This window comes from Peromyscus leucopus, chromosome 16_21, assembly GCF_004664715.2.
Source record: "Peromyscus leucopus breed LL Stock chromosome 16_21, UCI_PerLeu_2.1, whole genome shotgun sequence".
Lineage (NCBI taxonomy): Eukaryota > Metazoa > Chordata > Mammalia > Rodentia > Cricetidae > Peromyscus > Peromyscus leucopus.
The window spans coordinates 74,928,658-74,951,197 of record NC_051084.1 but is presented as its reverse complement, the minus strand read 5'-3'; the positions used below and the strand labels follow the sequence as shown (position 1 = coordinate 74,951,197).

At 37.9% G+C, this 22,540-nt stretch overlaps 1 protein-coding gene across 1 annotated transcript in view; it reads left to right on the top strand.

Annotated features, from left to right (window-relative positions):
- Window positions 1-22,540, top strand: part of Shcbp1 (SHC binding and spindle associated 1) — a 38,712-nt gene that overhangs the window by 5,798 nt on the left and 10,374 nt on the right. The window contains exons 2-8 of the mRNA XM_028872323.2: window positions 3,257-3,424; window positions 3,563-3,678; window positions 7,322-7,530; window positions 11,765-11,857; window positions 15,974-16,207; window positions 16,314-16,482; window positions 16,747-16,867. Coding sequence (XP_028728156.1) covers window positions 3,257-3,424; window positions 3,563-3,678; window positions 7,322-7,530; window positions 11,765-11,857; window positions 15,974-16,207; window positions 16,314-16,482; window positions 16,747-16,867 — 1,110 coding nt within the window. The remainder of the gene's footprint in view (window positions 1-3,256; window positions 3,425-3,562; window positions 3,679-7,321; window positions 7,531-11,764; window positions 11,858-15,973; window positions 16,208-16,313; window positions 16,483-16,746; window positions 16,868-22,540) is intronic.

Genomic DNA, 22,540 nt, shown 5'->3' with positions numbered 1-22,540 from the left:
AAGAGAGTACTAGAATTGGAGGGCATTTGAGGGGAGTGGGTATGGAAACCTAGTGCAGTAGAAACCAGCCCAGCCTGCAAGATGTACAGTGGCAAGGAGATGCAGAACTTGTGGGAACAGCCAACTAATGACTAGTCTAATTTGAGGTCCACAAAAGGGAGCACTGCCTGGATGACCAGGAACTGGAAGCTAGGCAACCTAGACACCTAGGGTAGGAAAAAAAATTAATAAAATGATTCTTAATGATATTCTGCTATACACATATTTTGGTGCCTACCCCAGTCATCAGCAGAGAGTCTTCCCGCAGTAGCTGATGGGAGCAGATGCAGAGACCCACAGCCAAACATTAGGCTGAGAGAGCCTAAATTGGAGATTTCCATCTGGTCCCATCCCTTGGAGCTAGGGCAAGCCCATGGAAGAGGGACAGGAAGAATTGTAGGAGCCAGAAGGGTCAAGGACACTAGGAGAACAGGCCCACAAAATCAACTAAGCAGGGCTCATAGGGGCTCACAGAGACTGAAGAAGCAATCATGGAGCCTGCATGGGTCTGTATTGCATCTTCGGCAAACATGATTGTTAGCTTTGTTTTTGGTGGGACTCCTCACAGTGGGATTGTCTCTGTCTCTTTAGCCTACCCCGGGACCCTTTTCCTCCTATTGGTTTGCCTTGCTCAGCCCTGATACAAGGGTTTGTGCCTAGTCTTATTGTAACTTGTGCTGTGTTCAGAGAAGGAGTGGATCGAGGGAAGGTGGGAAAGGTGGTACTGGTAGGAATGGAGGGAGGGGAAATTGAGGTCGAGATGTATTATATGAAAGAAGAATAGAAACAGAGGGGGAAAAAAGAAAGAAATTTGTCTTTTTCAGCCATGAGAAAATACTCTCCACAGAAAATATAATCTGCAAATGGAGAACTATCTAAAGTAGAAGTGACATCTAGACTTTCTTGCAGAAAAAGTATATCCAAAACTGGAGATGTATCTCAGTTTGGTATAGTGCTTGCATAGCATTCATAAGGCCCTGCTTTCTGTTCCCAGTACCATATACAACTGGGCAGAGTGTTGTACAGTCTCAGCACTTGGGAGGTAGAAATAAAAGGATTAGAAGTTCTAAATCATCTTCAGTAATAAAGTGAGTCTGAGCTTATCCTGAACCTCATGAGACCTTGTCTCAAAAGTGCCCCTCCCCCCAAAAAAAGGAAAGGGAAAAAAAGAAAGTAGCTCCAGAATATATTCCTTACTGTCTTTATAATAAATCCCTAATCCTACTCTAATTTGCTGTTGTGCTCCTGGTTTTGTGCTACAATTTTTGTGATTTGTACCTCAGCAAAACTGAAAATCAAAACAAAAACAAACAAAATAACTGTAAAGAATAAGTACTGAAGTAAGCTTCTTTTTTGATTGGGTTTTTTGTTTGTTTGTTTTGTTTTTGGGTTTTTTGTTGTTTTGTTTTTGGAGGGTTTGTTTGTTTGTTTTTCAGTTTTTTAAGACAGGGTTTCTCTGGGTAGCTTTGGAGCCTGTCCTAGAACTTGCTGTGTAGACTAGGCTGGCCTTGAAATCACAGAGATCCGCCTGGCTCCCAAGTACTGGGATTAAATGCTTGTGCCACTGGCAATGTAAGTAAGCTATTTTTAAGTATATATATATATATATATATATATATATATATATATATATATATATATATATATATATATATATATATATATATGAATCTGTGGGGGCGTTCTCATTCAGACCATCACAGGAAGCAATGACCTTCAGGTGTATTTTGGTCAGTAATTCTGGTGGCCTTACAGACAAGGAAATGGAAAGGAGAAAATAGAAGGAGCAATTAAAGGAAGGCAAGGGAAGAAAGTCTAGTAAAAATTTCACATACCTTCCCAAAGACCTCAGGAAAGCACTCTGCCAGTCTTAAGAGCTACCATTGGCATTATTTATTAATCACCTTGCCTACAAAAAAAATTAGTACATAGAATTAGATGTGCTAGTATCCAATCATAGCTTTTGAAACCTATTACACATAGCTCATGTCTAAGGTGGTTTGTATTGAAATCTCCCTAGTTGTCTTAATCAAATAACCCTTATGTAGCCTTAAGAATCTCATTCTAAGCTGGGAGGCAGGGTGCACGACTTTAATCCCAGCACTCGGGAGGCAGAGGCAGGTGGATCTCTGTGAGTTTGAGGCCAGCCTGGTCTACAGAGCAAGATCCAGAACAGGCACCAAAACAACATAGAGAAACCCTGTCTTGAAACCCCCCCCCCCGCCCCCCCCCCCCCCCCCCCCCCCCCCCCCCCCCCCCGCAAAAAAAAATTCTATTTTTTGAGGGGCCACTGACAGGCTCATAGTGTAGAAAGTAGAGAGGCCTCAGCACTCCTTTTGAGGAGTATAGGAGTGCAGTTTTCCTTTTTTAATTACTGGTTTTTAGAAATTAATGTAAAATTTTCATGTGAATGTATGTGTGCTTGTGGGTTCATGTGTACCACATACATGCAATGGCTTGCATAGGCTAGAAAAGGGCATTGACTTCCAGATCAAAGCTGGAATGGCTACCCACTACAGATTTCCTGAGCTGCCACATGGGTGCTGGGAATTGAACTCTGGTCTTCTGCAAGAGCAGTGCATGTTTTTTACTGCTGAGCCAATTCCCCCAGCCTCTTGCAGTTCCTTTTTAAAATATATATTGATAGAATTGTTTCAGAGAAAAAAATAACTATAAGATACTTGGTCTAATTGTAATAAAAATAAAAATCATGGAAGCTGGTGAGAAAAAGTACTGCTTTTGTAGTGATTGCCCTAGGTTTGATTCCCAGCACCCACATCGGGTGGCTTACAATTGTCTGTAATTCCAGGAGCAGGGAGTTCCAATACCTCTGGCCTTATACACTCATCATACCCGCCCCCCACAGGCTTACATTGTAGTGGGTAGCCATTCCACATACAAAGAATTAAAAGTAAAAATCTTTGAAAGTCATAACTATTAGCTTTGAAAGAGAACTTCTAAAATCATCACAGGTGGTAACAAAAATAACTGAAATTTTCTAACTGGTTGTTATTTGAAGTATAATTTAGATTTTGAGATGTTTAAGCTTTATTAACTAGTGATATTACTGATCATGAGATCTTAAGTAGGGCATTCATCCTCAAAATCCTTATTTTTATTTTGTTTGGAAAATAATAGATAAATAAATAAATAAACTTGCAATTAGAAGCACTGTCTAATAACTAGATAGTTGAGTTTCTTTGTTATATTGTTTCAGGTTTATTCCAGGATGCAGATCCATGCAGTGATCATAGCTGTCATGTTAAGCCAGGTGCTACTGTAAACACTCTTGTGCCAGAAGGAAAAATTCTTTTTCCACAAATTATCCCAACAAATGAACTTTTGTTTTATGAGAGATTCAGAGCCTATCAAGATTACATTTTAGGTGAGTAGGTTCTTGTCTTTTTATATATCTATTTTGTAAGTAGATTGTCCTTAGATTGTCAGTTGTTCTGAGAAAATGGATTCAGATGAATTTATTAACTTCTCGTTTATACATTTCCAATTCTTATTTCATTTGTAGCTGACTGTAAGGCCTCTGAGGTAAAGGAATTCACAGTCAGCTTCTTGGAAAAGGTCCTTAAACCATCTGGATGGTGGGCAGTCTGGCACACTAATGTGTTTGAGGTGCTTGTTGAGGTAAGTTGAGTTCTCTTATGAAGACATTTTGCCAACCTTTCCTGTGTGTTTCTGATTGTGTTCTCCAGGTCCAGAATTGAATTAATGTGTTTGTTTTTAATCCTCCTTGGAATCATTGATCATTTTAAGGTTATATGTGATGGTTTTCATAATACATGGCATCCTCATACATGTGTGATGTACTTTGTTTTCATTTGTTTCCTCCCCACAAGTCTCCCTCCCCCAAGTTAGTTCCAGCTTCTGCTTTCTTATCACATGTATTCCTTTACCCGTTCCATTTTATACCCTGTTAAGATCTTTTCCTCCCTTTTCATGATCTCTTTTCTTGTTTTTTTCTTAAAAATCCATGTATTTTTACATTCATTTATTCATTGTGTGTGTGTGTGCACGCATGCGTGCACACACGCATGTATATATGTGGAAGTCAGAGCACAGCTTGTGGTAATCAGTTCTGTCCTTGTAGATTCAGGGTATCAAACTCAGGTAGTCAGACTTGACAGCAAGCACCATTATCTGCTGAGCCTTGCCAGTCTCTCTAGATACTCGACCACAAATGTATAAATATACACCTATACTAGTGAACTTTTGACATCTTCATCTGACATTTTACATATTTCAGTGTCTCAGTTTAGCAGTTGAAAAGTTGTGTTATTTTGAAGGCATCCTGTTAATTTTTTCCCAATTGTTTGTATATTTTGTGATGAAATTTACATATCTGTTGGTTTAGATAAATATTCTGGTTTTACTTGAAGATCTTACATGGACAGCTTCCTCTTGAGATTTTAGTTTCCAATGCCACTCAATGAGGAGAACACAGTTATAGCTCAACACTGAACTCTAGATGATACAGAAATACACTTAAAATTGATTAAAGCCCACTAATACATCACTGATGACCATAAGCAGAAAATGGGAAAACTCATATAGAAATATGCTTTGAAGTTAAAAATTATTTAGGATAAATGTGCATATAGTAAGTAAATGAGGTAAAAGAAATGAATGAGAAAGTTCAAAATTACCTAAATACATGAAGAAGAATAAAAATTAAAATTTATTTTTTTAAAACAAAAACAATAAATACCACTAAAACTATAGTACAGAAAAAAATGGGTGGAGGGGAATAAGACCCAAAAAAGGGGGAAAAAGATAACCCACTAATAAAAAAGTTCACAAACATAATAAGCTGAATGTCAGAAAGGAAGTAATAAAACCATTTTTAAAAATACACTGATAGAGCTGGAGAGGTGGCTCAGAGGTTAAGAGCACTGGCTGTTCTTCCAGAGGTTCCGAGTTCAATCCCCAGCAACCACATGGCTCACAACCATCTGTAATGAGATCTGGTGCCCTCTTCTGGCATGTAGATAGAACACTGTATATGTAATAAATAAATAAATCTTTTAAAAAAATACACTGAAATAAAAAAGCAGCTGATATTGTACTAAAGACAAAAAGCTGAGGGTCAGCACAATACAAAGGGCAATAGCAATAGTAATGTTAAAATGTTGGAGCAACTTCTTTCTAGGTCCTTGAAAATTGGAAACTGTCACATACATCGGGTGGGAGAGGTGGAAAGTCTCTGGACTTGTGAACCTTTATCTTTCCTGTGGCTTATGCTGGTATTGAACATGTATTGGACAAGTGTCTGATGTCCACCAGAGCGGTCTTTATTTTAGGAGTTTACCTTTGTGTTCCCAGTGGGCTCTGCAGATTCTGTTGCCCCTCCTGATGTTTCCCAGTTTATACCCATGAGTGGCTCATGTTCTACTTAGACTTATCTCTCAAATGCATCAAGAGTATAAGAAACAGCTGCTGCACTGAACTCTTGTATAGGTCTAGTCTGTTGGTTGTTTTTTTATTCTTTGTCTCTTTGGGACCCCCACCACCCAGCTCCCAAATAAATCACACAGAGAGGCTTATTCTTAATTATAAATGCCCAGCCTTAGCTTGGCTTGTTTCTGCCATCTTTCCTTGACTTAAATTATCCCATCTACCTTTTGCCTCTAGGCTTTTTCCTTTTCTTACTTCCCTATATCTTACTTTTACTCTTATTCTGTGTGACTGGCTGTGTAGCTGGGTGGCTGGCCCCTGGAGGAGTCCTCCTTCTCTCGCTCTTAGTTCCCCCTCCTCTCAGATTTCTCCTTCCATATATTTTCTCTGCCTACCAGCCCTGCCTATCCTTTCTCCTGACTTGCTATTGGCCGTTCAGTTCTTTATTAGACCATCAGGTGTTTTAGACAGGCAAAGTAATACAGCTTCACAGAGTTAAATAAATGCAACATAAACAAATGTAATACACCTTAAAATAATATTCTGCTCTAGTCTGTGCATTAAAAATCTTTTAAGGCCGGGCGGTGGTGGCGCACGCCTTTAATCCCAGCACTTGGGCGGCAGAGGCAGGCGGATCTCTGTGAGTTCGAGGCCAGCCTGGGCTACCAAGTGAGTTCCAGGAAAGGCGCAAAACTACATAGAGAAACCCTGTCTCGAAAAAACCAAAAAAAAAAAAAAAAAAAAAAATCTTTTAAATATGAATCAAAGCCAAGCCATGATGACACATACCTTTAACCCGAGCACTCAGGAAACAGAGGTAGGCAGATCTCTGAGGTCGATGCCATCCTGATCTACAGAGAGAGTTCCAGGACAGCCAAGGCAGTAACACAGAGAAACCCTGTCTTGAAAACCGAAAGTAAATAAATAAAAATATGAGTCACTTTGCTGAAGGGATGGAGCTTCAGTTTTAAGTAGACTACTGGAACAGCCAAGTTCTGTAGCTTACAGCAGTAAATGGCAGACATGTGACTCTAGAGGTTGATTGCCCTGTTGAGTTCAGGCTTAAGGCAGTGGAACTCCAGGGTTATTCTCAGTTGATGACTTCTGCTCTTGGCAGCTGAGAGTGGGGCTGCTTTTCTCTGTGTACTTCACTGCTGGTCAGAGCCTCCTGCTGCCAGCACTTTGCTGTTTTTCAGCATCTGCTCTCTGCAACTGGCACCCAGAGCTGTCTATCATCTGGGGTTGTGGCAGGTTAAATTCATGCTTCCTCTATTATTCCTCATACTGAGGCCCCCAATTTTAGCTCAGTTTCAAATAAGTAACATGATGCCTGGCTTCTGCCCTCCAAGTCATACAGAGTAACAGTAAAATTCCAGAAGAAGCACGGCCTCACCAAAACTCACAGCCGGTTTTGAAGCTTGTGAAGGCTGTTGGCTTGTTCTGAGGTAGGACTCTCAGTCTCTTACTGGCACCCACCTTACTTACCTTTTGGAGGAGGCTTCTGTTTCCCCTCCTGCTGCTAAGGAACTTGAGTTCCTATCTTTTTTTCAGTACTTTTTGGCTTTCCTATCACTGCTTTTTTAATTTATAGCTCTGTTCCTCTTTCTCTTTGAGATATTTTGGTTTTTAAAATTCTGAGACTTTCTTTACTGTCTCACAGAAACAGTTTATTTTCTGCCATCTTATCCAGAAGTCCTCTGGTTTATTTTTCACCATGATTGTAGGCTGAGGACAAGAACCAGTGTTTTGTTTATTCTTAAAAGACATTCTGACCTATTTCTAACTTTTAAAAACTAGGTTATAAATAGTATTTTATATATGTGTTTCAGTTTTAATTTCTGGGTATTAAAATGAGTAACATTATTTTGAATTTCAGGTTACAAACGTGGACTTTTCAGCCTTGAAGGCAGTAGTGAGACTTGCAGAGCCATGTATTTACGAATCTAAATTGAGCACTTTTACCTTGGCAAATGTGAAGGAGCTTTTGGACCTGAAGGAGTTTCACCTGCCTCTGCAGGAGTTGTGGGTGGTGTCAGATGACTCACGCGAATTTCACGAGATGGCACTTGCCATTGAGCATGTCAGGTAGGAAGGGTTGTTGATAGAAGTAACCTTGTGGTCAAAACTAAATTAAGTGAAATAATCCTAGTCCTTTTCTTTTCTGTCATGATGCTTAAACCTACAAATCCTAGGAAATGTCTTTACCATTGAACCACACATCCCCACCCTAGGAAAATCTTTTAAAAATTAAAAACAAAAATCTTAATATCTTAAATTTTCACCTTGTTTTCACTTCCAACCTATTGAAAAGTTTAAAAAAATAGTACATGGAATTATTTTTTATCATTCGAATTCTTCAAATGTTGACAAAAATAAAGGATTCTTAATTTGGTTTTTATGGATTTAGAAACTGTCTTTTGTAGGGAGTAATTTTCTGTCCCACCAGCCAGTTCCCAAATAAATGACATGGAGACTTCTTATTAATTATTAAAGCTCAGCTGATAGCTTAAGCTTTTTTGTAATTAGCTCTTATAACTTAAATTTATCCATTTCTATTCATTTACGTGCTGTCACTTGGCTCATGGCTTGTTACCTTATCTCCTACACGTCTTACTTTCTGTATGTGTAGCTGGCGACTCTACCTATTCCTTCCCAGCATTCTCTCTGCCCCAAAATCCTGCCTAGCTATTGGCCGTTTAACTTTTTATTAAACCAGTCACAGTGGCATATCTTCACACAGTGTAAAGGAATATTCCACAATCCTCTTTCAAGTCATGAATGCTAAGGCTTGTGGTTGGTACATTTTGAATGTAATAGAACAGAAAAAAAGGTGAAAGGTAAGAAAATAGATGTGGTATATTTTGGTATGTGAATATTAATAAAGAAATTTTGCTTTTAGCTGCTTAAAGTGAATATATATCATGAATATCTTAAATTGGACACTAAAATCTATATCTGAATTGCTGAGTAAAAGACAAAAATTGTATCAGTAATACATTTGTTTTCAAATTCTATATAATCTATGCAGTGAAACTTGGTAGTAGATTTGTTCTTTGTTTTGTATTTGCCTCTTTAAGGTGGGGAATAAAAATACCACTCCTATGTCAATATAGTAGGCCCTGGTGTATATACTCATTCTTTATTAATGAGCCTTATTTGTCTAATCAGATTGCCTTTCACAAATAAAATTCCAAAGAAACATACATCTGAAAAGATACTAAGAATGATAAAATTAGATGCATATTCTTCTAGGAACTGTAAGATTAGGTAATATGATGTCAATCATATTGTTTGGTGTTTTGTAGTCTAAAAGGTACTTTGTACTTTCTATACTTTTAGTGGGTTAAACTGATTTTACTGAGACCGCCCTAATACCCAGACTCACTATTCTCAGATTGACCTTATCAAAACAAGACCCAAAAAAAAAAGTGATAAACACCCAGACTTATATATACATAACTGGAAATGGCAGTAAGTGCTAAATTAGAATTACTGTGTTGAGATGGCTGTTCCATGGTTGTTTCTTGGAGAAGTGGCATATAAACTTGAGTCTGGAAGGTTAGCTAGGCAAGGAGGACAGGTGCAGGATGTCAGTGAGATTAAGATGTTGAAAGGCCAGCACATTCAGAACACAGTCACTCCTAGGAGATGCCACACTGGGTGTTTTTATAGGTCAGAAGGTGCAGAGCTTTGTCAGTCAGTTATGAGTGCATGCACTAGAGTGGGGACTTGACAGGACAGGATAGAAACTGAAAAGTAGAGCAGTTGGGATGTGAGCATCTAGGAAGGGTGATGTGCAAGCCCTGTGGGAGGCTGAGCCCCATTCTAGGTTCTGCTTTGAAAGAGTAAGCTCTGGAAGAGATGCATAGTGAATGATATATAAGTATCTGTACTGTATTGGTATGGATAAAACTTGAGCTAGATATGGAATTTAAATATATTTACCAGGTGGAAAATGTGGAAGGCATTTGACCAACATACTACAAGAGAATTTGAAAGAGTGTGTGGTGATTTAAAGTTTGCATGCTTTAAAAGCAGAAGGGCTTTAAAGATACATGATAAAAATGAGCGAATACTATGTCTAAGATTTGTTTAGAAATAATCCAGTATGAACATGATAAGGAGATAAGAGGGATAAGTGAATTGAGTTGCTGAGAGCTGCTGGTTGCAATGGCTTTACTAGAGGCCACAAGAACATACAGCAGATGGCAATTGATAGTTCAGGTGTCAACCCACCAGATGAATAATTCTCTGATGGAGGAATCTTGTTAAACAAGGCTTATGGAACCACAGACTCTGAACTGGTTGCTTCTGTCTGTAATTTTCTCATGTGTCACTGCATTTCTTCCCTATAAACAGCTGTGGGTATTTTCCCCACTGCTTGTGTGTTTATCTCATGAATATATTTCATCTACTGGGCACACATATCTGGATGGTCAGAAAGATGATTTCTGCTTAAGCTATATAATTTTGATGAATAGAAATAATATTAGGATATTTTTCAAAGCTCAGACTGACATAGTAAAATTACAATATTCTCAGTTATAAAGACAGCTTTTCACACATTTGGCTGATTTCAGACTTCAGAGCAGATTCAAAATAGACTAGTTGCCCCTGCAAAATAATTCGTAAGGGCAAATTCCCAGGTGTCTGTTGAACCAAAGTCAGCCTGATAACATTAAGACATAACTCCCTGCAGCAGTTTATTAAGTCTTGAATTTCTTTTTTTTTTTTTTTTTTTTTGGTTTTTCGAGACAGGGTTTCTTGTGTAGCTTTGCACCTTTCCTGGAACTCACTTGGTAGCCCAGGCTGGTGTTGAACTCACAGAGATCCGCCTGCCTCTGCCTCCCCGAGTGCTGGGATTAAAGGCGTGCGCCACCACCGCCCGGCAAAGATTTATTTATTTATTATATATACAGCATGTATGACTGCAGGCCAGAAGAGGGCACCAGATGTCATTACAGGTGGTTGTGAGCCACTATGTGGTTGCTGGGAATTGAACTCAGAACCTCTGTAAGAGCAGTCAGTGCTCTTAACCTCTGAGCCATCTCTCCAGCCCCTTAAGTCTTGAATTTCAATGTTGCTCTCTGTCTGGGAATCCTGTCATCATGGCCTCCCTAGCCTGAGAGAAACTATGTGCTTAGTGTTCTTAGAATAGGTTGGACCCCCATGTATGTAGCTCATAATTGTCCAGAGTTTGGCAGTTGAAGGAGGTGTGTGTAGAAAGAGCTATGTAAAGAGCTGATTAGAGCTGTGTAAACAGCTGTGTAGCTATGTAGAGAGCTGTAAAGAGCTGTGTAGAACTATGTATAGAAGATGAGTAACTGTAGAGAGATGGAGCAGCATCTATGTAAAGATGTGTGTGCCGGGCGGTAGTGGCACATGCTTTTAATCCCAGCACTTGGGAGGCAGAGCCAGGCGGATCTTTGTGAGTTCGGGGCCAGCCTGGTCTACAGAGTGAGATCCAGGACAGGCACCAAAACTACACAGAGAAGCCCTGTCTCGAAAAACCAAAAAAAAAAAAAAAAAGTGTGTAAGAAGAGAGGTATGTGGAGATGTAGCTGTTGAGGAAAGAAGTATGGATAGAAGAGAGAGTATGTAGATGAAATGTATAGCTATGTAGAAGAGATGTATGGAAAATGGAGTTGTGTGGAGACAGATTTTCAGAAATATTTTTTAAGATGAAGTAAAAGAGAAAAGTTACCATCATAAAGCATGTGTTTCTTTATCACCCGTCAGATAGAAAAAGTCTAGCCCTCACTGCATTCATGGGTTGTTTTGTTTTGTTTTTTGCAATCCCTGGTGCTGCCTGGAGGCTGGCCCCCTAGGCAGCGTTTGTGGGTAGAGATGGGGGAAAATTACCTGTGAATTGATAATATTTGAAGCTGCTATTCATATTGTCTGTTTTCTTTTATCTATATGTTTGGAATTTTTTCATATGTTGAAGCATCTGGGGAGTTTTAAAGAAAATATGAAGCAATTTAGTGAAGAAAGGGCTTCTTTTATCTTACTGCTCCAAAGAGGGACATTGACCATCATAGTTAGGAAGGTAGCAGCAGTGTAATACCATCCCAAACCTTGTATAGGCAGGATGGAACCAGAGAAATAACTGCCCGTACAGCCATGCTAAAACCTTTAAGCCTCCTGCCTAGTATTTCTTTCAGCAAGACTCCATCCCCTAAACGTTTCCAAACATTGCGACCTGCTGGAGACCAAGTGTTCACCCTCATGAGCCTATGGTAGACTTCCCATATTCAAACCACAACACCGGCCTTTTGAACCAGCAGTTCAATCTGATTGATTTTAAGCTTCTTTTCAGGTTTTTCTATAAAAACATTTGGAGGAGTTGGGATGAAGAAGAAGAAGATGAGTATGATTATTTTATCAGATGTGTTGAACCGCGACTGAGATTGTAAGTATTTATTACTTACTGATGTGGTAGACACACAGACAGGAGCTTCTGATGTACAGATAGTGCATCATGACAAGTTATTGAATAAACCTTGTGGGGGAAAAACAGACACCTGGCAGTGTGTGTGTGTGTGTGTGTGTGTGTGTGTGTGTGTGTGTGTGTGTACTTGTATACTTGTATTCTGTTTTGTTTTGAGATATAATCTCTATAGCTCCCCCTCCCCCGCCCTGGTCTCACTAGTATTGCAATAATAGGCTTGTGTCTATTATTTAGTTCTATTTATGAACTAAATTAAAAGTAGAGTTTTAAGAATATCTAGGTTAAAAGCTTGTAAATCTGAAATATTAGGAACCAGGCCAATCCCAGGCTTCCTCAGAGGCCCCAATGAAAAGAAAAAGGGAACAGAGAACTCTAGTTCTGTGTCCTTACCCAGGGTATAAACTTGGCAAGATCCCAGTGTAGGGCTGATGCCAGGGCCTTGAAGGAGTTATGGTTTTGGCCTCTGGGAACCTGGCTTTCTCCTCTGAATAGTTGTGGTTGTCAGCCCTGGGGTAGCTGTGTCTGAGGAATCCTGTTTTCTTTGCCAACATCATCTGATTTAGCTCTCTGCTGATCTTTGGCCATTTTGTTCCTTGCAAACCATATATAAGATGCTCTACTTTTTAATAAACTTGCTTGGGATAAGTCATCAACTTATGAAAGACTTTCTGATCCCAACAATCTGTCTTCTGTAGTTCTCATTCCTCCCCCTCCTCCTAGACACCTAGCCATTAGGGACTCTTATTTCTGTGTGTTCAATTCACTGAATAATATTCAACTGAGCTTGTATGTTAAGAATCTTGGATATTGTTAAGAGACTGAATATTTTCTAAGTTTATTTTGGTTACTCTTAAACAGCAATAGTTAATTTTTATAGGTGTGAAATTTAATTATAGGTAAATGTCATATGTATCTGGTATATTTGATCTTTACCTAGAGAAAAAATATGTTCTGATTTGACAGTCTTCCATATGCTAACAATGATTAATTAATATGGTATCATACATTTCACTGGCAAATGTGAGAAGCTAAGGGAGATTATTTTTGTTGTTGTTGTTATGGAGAAGAAAGGGAAATGGTCTGATAGAATTGTTGGCAGATGGGAAAAGTTCCCTGTGCTGATAGAAGAGCTGTAAACAGGCAACATTTAAAAGTGATCAAACCATATTGTTTTGATTTTATATTATGTGTATTTTTCCTTTCTAATTCAAAACACACTATAACAAAATGTAGGAGGCAGAAATATGACTGTTGGTGTATTTTCAAACTTTGAAGTGTCAGTATAAAAAATGTGCTAATTAACATGGTTGCAGGAATGTTAAGAGACTGCTTTTAAAATTGAGTCTGGTCTTCAAAGCTTGACCTGATGTGATGGTCCCTGGTTTCTTGTTTGGAAAGTGGACTTGCAGATTATCTTTAGATGCATATGGGTTAACTAAAGCACCAAATCCACACTTTCTAGTGTCTTCTAATATTTGAAAAGCCTGAAAATTTAATTTATTTTCTTTAAAATGTTAAGTATTCGCTATAGTTTGATATGTTTGCTTAGGGTATGTTTTTCTTCTCCCATCTTATTCAGAGCATTACTAATTTAAAACAGCAAAACTTCTACAAAACAAAACAATTAAGGCATTATTTCTCAACATTCACTATGTATTAGTTTCTGTAGAGAACTTTAGAAAGTACATCTGTGTTTAAGAGAGCTATTTAATTAGTCTGATTGGGAGTCTGGACATTTACATTTTTAGATGCTACCCAGGTGAGTATAATATTAAAAAGCTCTTGTCTGAGTCATAACCAGTTAGTACACTTTTAATTGAGAAATAAAATGATTATTTAAAAATTATATATGATTATATATAATGAGAGTAATATTGTACTTAAGTTCCATATAGATCCTCTCTTTTTTTCATTAATTTTTACCCATTAGCTTAGTCATGTCATTTTACTGCATGCATTTTTTTAAGATTATTTATTATGTATACAAGTGTTCTGTCTGCATGCATACCTGCACTCCAGAAGAGAGCATCAGATCTCATTATAGATGGTTGCGAGCCGCCATGCGGTTTTTGGGAATTGAACTCAGGAAGAACCGCCTCTCTGAGTCATCTCTCTAGCCCCTGCAGCCTTTTTCATCTAACTCTTTCCTTTGGTTTGTTGAGCCAGAGGTAACTAACCAAAGAAAAGATAGAAGGTCTATCTTGTTTACCGTCTCAAAGAAACAACTCTTAATTCATTTATTCTTTGTAATGTTTTCTTTTTTTCTATATCATTAATTGTTGCTTTAATTTTTGTTATTTTTCTAATTTCTTGAATTCCATTGTTAAGTCATTTATTTGTACTCTTCCTGGTTTTTTTAATGTAGGTCCTTGGGGCTACGAACGTCACTCGTAGAACTGCTTATAATGTGTCTCAGAGGTTTTGTTATGTTTCTCTTTTGTTTTTATTTAGTTTTAGGAATATTTTGATTTATTTGACCCACTTGCCATTCAGTAATAAGTTGTTTAGCTTCTCTGAGTTTATACACTAGTTTGCTAGAGTCTTGTGTCAATTTTATATTTAAATATTCAGATAGGCTACAAGGGATTTTTTTTTTTAATTTTTTCTGTATTTGTTAAGGTTTGTTATTGCTGTATATGAATTCTTTTAGGCCATTTGGAATCATGGAATGTTTTTGTTTTGTTTTAATCATTCAACTATGTCAGATATTTTTTTCTGGGTACAGTAGTCTTGAGTTAGCAGTTGTCTTTTATAACTTAGAGTGTATTGCTCTTGGCTCTTATGGCTTTCAGAGATTCCATTGATAAATCAGGTGTTATTCTAGTGGACTTTCCTTTATATGTAACTTGTGTCTTCTTTCTTCTAGCTTTTAATATTTTTTCTTTGTCTTGTATGGTGTTTTGACTATGATATGATGTGGAGTGTTTAATTTTCTGGTTTTGAGTAGTTGGTGTTCTTTGAGTATGTCTTTCCTTAGCTTGGGAAAGTTTTCTTCTATGATGTTGTTAAAGATCTGGTCCATGACATTGCCTCCTAATTCTTGGTCTTCTATGCCTATAATTTCAAGATTTAATGGTATCCCACATTTCTGGTTTTTTCCTATCCTTTGACTAAAATAATAATTTCCTAGCTTATTTTTTTCTAGAACTTCTGCTGTATCTTGCTATTATATTTTCTGTTTGATTCATTTTACTTGTAAGGCTTTGCTCTGAGTTCTCTAATTGGAATACTGAGTTTTTCCATTCCATCCTCATTTTGACTTATATTCTTTTAAATGTTTCTATCTCTTTATTGAATTTAGTTTTCAAATCTCAAATTATCTTCATTCAGCTGTGTATTTTTTCTTGTACATTACTCAAGTATTTATTATTTTCTTCTCAGAGATCAATGTTTGTGTATTTACATTTTTGCATAGTTTGTGATTGTTCTTTTAAAGTCTGTGACCTGAGGTTCATCTAGTGCATTCTCATTAGAGAACACTTCTATAGGACTAAGTTTGATGGGAGGCATGCTATTTTATTTTGGGCTTTCATATTGTTTTGGTTTTTATGATTTGACCTGAGCATGTGGACTTCTTTCTTTGGTTGTGTGACTGGTGTGCAAACCTGCCCCTCTTTAGATTAGGCCAATGCAGGCCATGTGTCCCTAGGGCAAGGCCAGGTATAATAAGTAGGTGAATTGGACCAGGGAAAGATAGCTCCTAAACTACAGGTCTATAGCTAGTCCAAGAAAGGAGGTTTACAAATGTTGGAAGTTCATGAGCACAACTCTATAATTAAGATTACAGATTTGCAGATGGTGGGGTGGGGTGGGGTAAAGGCTAATTTAAGGCCAGGGAAAGGTGGCTTACTCACAGGCCAACAGATCAAGAACAAAGCTTGTAAGTTTGCAGATGGCTGATGGGTAGGGGGAAGAATAGAAAAGTAAGAAGTGACCCAGGAATGGTGGCTTACAGACAAAGAGAGTGCTAAAAATGATGGTAAAATAAGCTGAGTTTTTGAGGACTAAATCAAATCTTAATGATAGGAAAGTGTCCTAGAAAAGGGAATGGATTTTAATTTGCTTTTAAACTTTCAGGTATTATGATATACTTGAAGATCGAGTTCCCTCAGGACTTATTGTTGACTACCACAATCTGTTGTCTCAATGTGAAGAGAGTTACAGAAAATTTTTAAATCTGAGAAGCAGTTTGTCCAATTGTAATTCTGATTCTGAGCAGGAAAATATCTCCATGGTGGAAGGGTTAAATTTGTATTCAGAGATTGAACAGTTGAAACAGAAGTTAAAACTCATTGAGAATCCTTTGTTGAGGTATGTGTCTTGTTGTTCTTAATTATTTAGCATATCTTACTAGCTATCTTAGTGAGAAGTGATGGTTCTTGTTTTCTTGTTTTGTTTTTGTTTGTTTGTTTTAAAGATATGTTTTTGGTTATCAGAAGAACTCTAATATCCAAGCCAAGGGCACTCGTCAAAATGGCCAGAAGGTCACCCATGTGGTTTCCTCCACCATGAAGACAGGTCTGCTGCGGTCTCTATTCAGGGACAGGTTTTGTGAGGAGTCTTGCAAAGAAGAAACAGAAATTCAGGTAAAAAGAAATTTTTGCTCTAAGTGACTGCTTTTGATTACCAATTCTAGAAAGTTTCTGGAGTTGGTTTTCTGTGAGATCCAAATAGTAAGAGCACTGTTCTTTTTCAGTGATAGCAATGCAAAAGCACACACTAGGCTAAGTGCACTATTAGAAAGACAGATAAAAACAAAGTTGGATTCATTTTCAAATGGGACATGAAGGCCCTTGGAGTGATACCTAAGTGGCTTTGGGGATGTATATTTACAATATGTTGTTTTCTAGTTCCATAGTGATCTGTTGTCTGCTATAAATGCCTGCCATGAGGGTGACACGGTTATTATTTGTCCTGGCCATTATGTGGTTCATGGCACCTGCTCCATAGCTGACTCCATTGAGTTAGAAGGTGAGTATGGAAGATCATAACCAAACTTTTATTCATAGTAAGTAAACAGTAAATTAGTGATCTTGACTAACTCCAAAATTCAACCCATCTGATTTCAAGTGAGGTGCTTTGACACATTAATGATTTTTTTTTTTTTTTTTTTTGATTTTTCAAGATAGGGTTTCTCCCTATAGTTTTGGTGCCTGTCCTGAATCTCGCTCTGTAGACCAGGCTGGCCTCAAACTCACAGAGATCCACCTGGCTCTGCCTCCCGGGTGCTGGGATTAAAGGTGTGTGCCACCACCACCCAGCTCACATTAAGGATATTTAAATTGTAAAAGAAAATGACCCAGTGTTTGAACAGTTTGAATCATAAGTGTTTGTAGCAGTATATTGATAAGATTTTTATAGATGCACATTAAAAACAAAGACTTAGTAACAAGTATAGGTTCTAGAAAATTGGTAGTTTATAGAAAGGAAATCTATTTCTAGAACAGAAGTGTGTGGGGGGGTGTGTGTGGTTGGGTGTGTGTGTGTGTGTGTGTGTGTGTGTGGTTGGGTGTGTGTGTGTGTGTGGTTGGGTGTGTGTGAATTTGTTAATTATCTTACAAAGTAGCAGGTTTCCTTGTGACGTTTACATATGTACCTCTGCCTGTCTCTGCCTCCTTGCTTCCCTATCCCTGTTTTAACCCTTTGATTCCCAGTACTCCCTTTCTACTTTCATATCACGAGTTCTGTTATTTCTTGCACCCCTCCCTTCATGATATATACTATATCACCTCTCATCTAAATACAAATACATTAAAAATTAGAAGCTAAGATACACATACAAGAGAGAAAATGAGATGTTTGTCTTTCTGAATCTGGATTACCTCACAATATTTTCTGCTTCCATTTACCTGTGAACTTTATAATTTCATATCTTCTTTTTTATATACGTATATACGTACCACAATACAAATATTGTGTATATAAACCACAATATCATTATCAGTTGATGGATATCTAGTCTTTTTTTTTTTTTCATTATGAATGGAACGACAATAAATATGGATAAACAAGTATCTCTTTAGTAGGTTTGAAGAGTTCTCTGTTTGTCCAGGAGTGGTATAGCAGGGTCATATGTTAGTTCTATTTTTAGTATCTTGAGAAATTTCCACACTGATTTCCATAGTCCATATTACATTCCTACTAACAGTGAATAAGAATTTTTCTTTCTCCTCATCTTCACCAACATTTGTTGGCATTCATTTTCTTTTCTTTTCTTTCTTTCTTTCTTTTTTTTTTTTTTTTTTTTTTTTTTTTGGTTGGGGGTGATTTTTTGGTTTTTTTTGTTTTTGTTTTTCAATACAAGGTTTCTCTGTGTGACAGTCCTGGCTGTCCTGGAACTCACTCTACAGACCAGGCTGAGATCCACCTGCCTCTGCCTCCTGAGTGCTAGGATTAAAGGTGTGCACCACCACTGCCCGGCGTCATTCATTGTCTTAATGATGGTTGACTATGATGAGATGAAATCTCAGGGTTGCTTTAATTTGCATTTCCCTAATGACTAAAATGTTAAATACTTTAAAGATATTCATTGGCCATTCATACCTCTTCTTTGAACATCCTCTATTCAATTCCATGGCCTGCTTTTTCATTGGGTTGTTTGTTTTGTTTTAGTATTTTGAGGGTTTTTTTTTTAATATCATATATATTAACCATCTTTTGAATATATAGCTGGAAAATATTTTCTCCCATTCTAAAGAGTACATTTTCCCTCCTTTAACAAGACCTTTGCTGTATGGAAGCTTAATTTCATGAGGGCAGTTATTGTTTATTAGTCTTATCTCCTTGAATACATGGAATACTTACCTATGCATAGTTCTTGAAGTCTTCCCTGTGTATTTCTCTAACACTTTCAGAGTCTTAGGCCTTATGTTTTGATCTTTAATCCCTGTCCAAGATGAGGAGTAAGCATCTAGTTTCATTCTTCTACATGCATATGTCTTTTTCCAAACACACTTGTTAAAGAAACTGTCTTTTCTGCAATGAATATTTTTGGCATCTTTGCCAAAAATCAAGTGGCTGTAGCTGCATGGGTTTATATCTGGATCTTATCTACCATGCTGTTTTGGTAAACGGTAATACTTTTTTTTTTTAACTCATTATTGCTTTGGCTTTATTAGGACTCTTTAAAAAAAAAGTTGCTTATTTATTTTCCTTCTTGTTTGACAATTTCATATATGTACACACTGCGTTATGATTTTATTCACCCTCTCTCATTACCTTCTGTCATCTCCCTTCTTTTCCATCCGAACTTCTTCCTTCGTAGCACCCTAATGGTTACACCATTACAGAAAATGATAAGATATACACAGCAATCATTACCAGTCATTGGCTCTCAGGAAGGAATGAAGTCTCATGGATACCTCATCTATCCAAGATGGAAAGCTGAAGAGCTCAGTCTTGTAAAGCATGTAAAAATGCTCTTTGTTTATGGTTGCAGTGGCCATGTCATATGTGGATGACAGCAGTTCATGATACTCTTTCCAATCTTCTATTAGATTGTTTGGTGCCCTGACTTCTGTGATGGTTCCTGATCCTTGGGTGGTGGTTGTTGCAGCAGAGGATGATATAAATGTCACTTAGCAGTCACATATTCTTAACACTTTGACCAGATATTTATCTCCCTCTCTGCAAAGGGTAACATCATGTTTGGAAAGTAGTTTGACAGCATGTTCAAATATGGAGACATGGGTAGTATTCTCTTCCTTTCAGCCCATGAGCTTCTCATCCATAGGTTTATAGTACCAGCTATGTAATATATCTAAAGGGGTAGGCCCCATATCCATTCACACAGCAGTTAGCTATTACCAAGATAGTCATGCTACCATTGTATCAGTGAGCATATTCTGTCTGGCAGGTGTGTGTTATCGCATGCATGTTCCACAGTTGGGTGAGACTATTGTTAAGATTTTTCCCTTAGCAGCCTGGATAGCACCTCCTGGTCCTGTGAACTCTAGCCAGCAGAGAGGGAGTTCTGCATAGTTGTATATCATTTTCTCTGTGTCCTATAACAAAAGTATGTTACCCTCACGTTCTGGTGGGTGACCGGGAGCAATGACAATAGCCTGTGTTCTTTTTGGGACTTCTGAGACGTTTCTGGTCAACAAGTCACAGGACAGTATACCACCTCTGGTACTGGGCTCTTGTTTAAAAGCGTATGACTTTTTTTTCCCCTGGAGCTGAGGACCGAACCCAGGGCCTTGCGCTTGCTAGGCAGGCGCTCTACCACTGAGCTAAATCCCCAACCCCAAAGCTTATAACTTCTGTGAGGACCATTATCCATACATGAAAAGTACTTCCATTGCAAGCTTTTTTTTAGTTTAAATTCTTTTTTAACTTTATAAAGTACTGTTTCTATATAACTTTTCCTATCTTCCCAGCACTCCATATCCTGACCAAACCTAGCTCCCCCACTTTTATGTCCCTGTGTTTTACTACCTCTTCCCTCAGTGTTTGTCTGCCCATGGCATCTTTCTTGGCACTATAGAGAATTAAATTTTAATTTAAAAAAATTGAAATTTTGAAGCTATGTATACAAGAAAGAAAATATGGGTTTTCCTTTCTGGGCCTAGGTTACTCAGTGCAATACTTTCCAGTTCTGTAGCACGAATCCTAATTGGTCTTAATAATAAAAACCTGGAGCCAAATATCAGGGTAAACACTGAAAGACCAGTAAAGGAACCAACCACTAGACTTCTTATCTCTACCGAATCCTCAGCCTGAAAAGGCTGAGCTCCTCTCTCCAACCCACCTTATCATCACTTCCTGTTTCCTCCTCTTAAGTGCTGGGATTAAAGGCACGTGCCACCATTGCCTGGCCTCTAGTGGATAGCTGTGCACTCTGATCTCCAGGCAAGCTTTATTTGTGTATACACAAACAAAATATTACATTTCCCCTTTTTTGTCTAAAATAAAAAAGAAGGTGATAACTAATATAAGAAAAATTATATACAATAAGTATGACTGTATACAGTATATACAGTCAATAAATACAGCAACACTATCTAGTCTATAAACAGTTGACAAATGCACAGAAAAATACTCCATATCTATTCTGTCTTGTTGAGTCCAGAATTCATAATGTAGATGTAATCGTCTTATTAAATAAGAAACACAGAGCCAGTACAGAGATGAAAGCCAAGAGGTCAGAGCAATAGCTAAGAGCTAAAAACCTTACCCTTCACTGTCGCTGTTGTCCTACCTCTCCGAAAGAGACCTACTTCCTATGTTTCTGTCTTTTTTTAGAGTTTCTGTTCTGCCTTCTCATTCGTTGTAAACCTAACCAACCACATGACCTCCTAGTCACTGCCTGTCTGTATAGACCTCCAGGTCTTCTATGGTTGGTATTGAGATTAAAGGCGTATATCTCCAATGCTGGTGGTATCCTTGAACACACACAGAGATCTACCTAGCTTTGCCTACCAAATGCTGGGATTAAAGGCATGCACCACCACCGCCCAGCTTTCGCTATGGCTTGCTAATAGCTCTGACCCCCAGGCAACTTTATTTATTAACATACAAATCACATTTTAGTACAAATAAAATATCACCATATTTCCCCTTTTCTATTTTAATAAAAAGAAAAAAGGAAAAAAGTTGTAACTAATGTAAGAAAAACTATATACAAAAGTACAATAACTATATACCATATATACAAGCAATAAATACCTAAGCAATGTCTAGTCCATTTGTATTTGACAAATTCAAAGAAAATAATTCCATTATCTGTCCTATTTTGGTAAGTCCAAAATGTACCTAATTCACTTTCTATTCTAACTAATCTTCAACTATAACTAACTAATCTTCAACTATAACTAACTAATCTTCAACTCCCTCAGAGACCTAAGAAGGAAATAATATTAGCTAACAAAAAATAAAAACAGGAAGTGCATGCAAGCAACTTCCAAAAAAATTGTGAGTTGACAGAAACAGCCAGCAGCCTGGACAGTCACCTGAGGTTTCTCCGCAGTGTTGGGGCATCATCTTCAGCCTATAGGCTTAGAATATCTGACAGACTTTTCTGTGAAGCAGGATATTCCAAAGGGCTTAGCGTATCTGACAGACTCATTTGTGAAGTAGGATGTACACAAGGTCAGCAGTTCAACCTCACATTGGGTGAGAGCAGTCCTAATTCACTTTCTAACCTAACTTGCATTACCACAATTATCTTTTAATGTCTCTCAACCTTATATACTTTACACATCTTTAGTGATTTTCTTTGCTGAATCTGGTAACAAGGATAATTATAACTATAGCTATAAAGACTTCAACTCCATCAGAGACCCAAGAAGGAAATAATATTACCTGAGTAAACAGGAAGTACAAGCAAGCAACTTCCAAAAAATGTGAGAAATGACAGAAACATCTGGCTGCCTGGACAGTCAGTCACCCACAGTTCCTCTGCAATATTGGGGCATCCATCTTCAGCCTACAAGCTTAGAATATCTGACAGACTTTTCTGTGAAGCAGGATATTCCAAAGGGCTGTCCTACCTTACCTTGGCAAAGTTTAGCAGGCCTTGCTTTTGTGTCCTTGTCCCATTTGGACAGCATACTGTCAACAGTTGAGGCAAGGGCATTTTCTTGTCCAGTGGCTAACTTACCACAAAGAAAGTAAACTCCATATGTAGTTTCTTCAATGCCCATC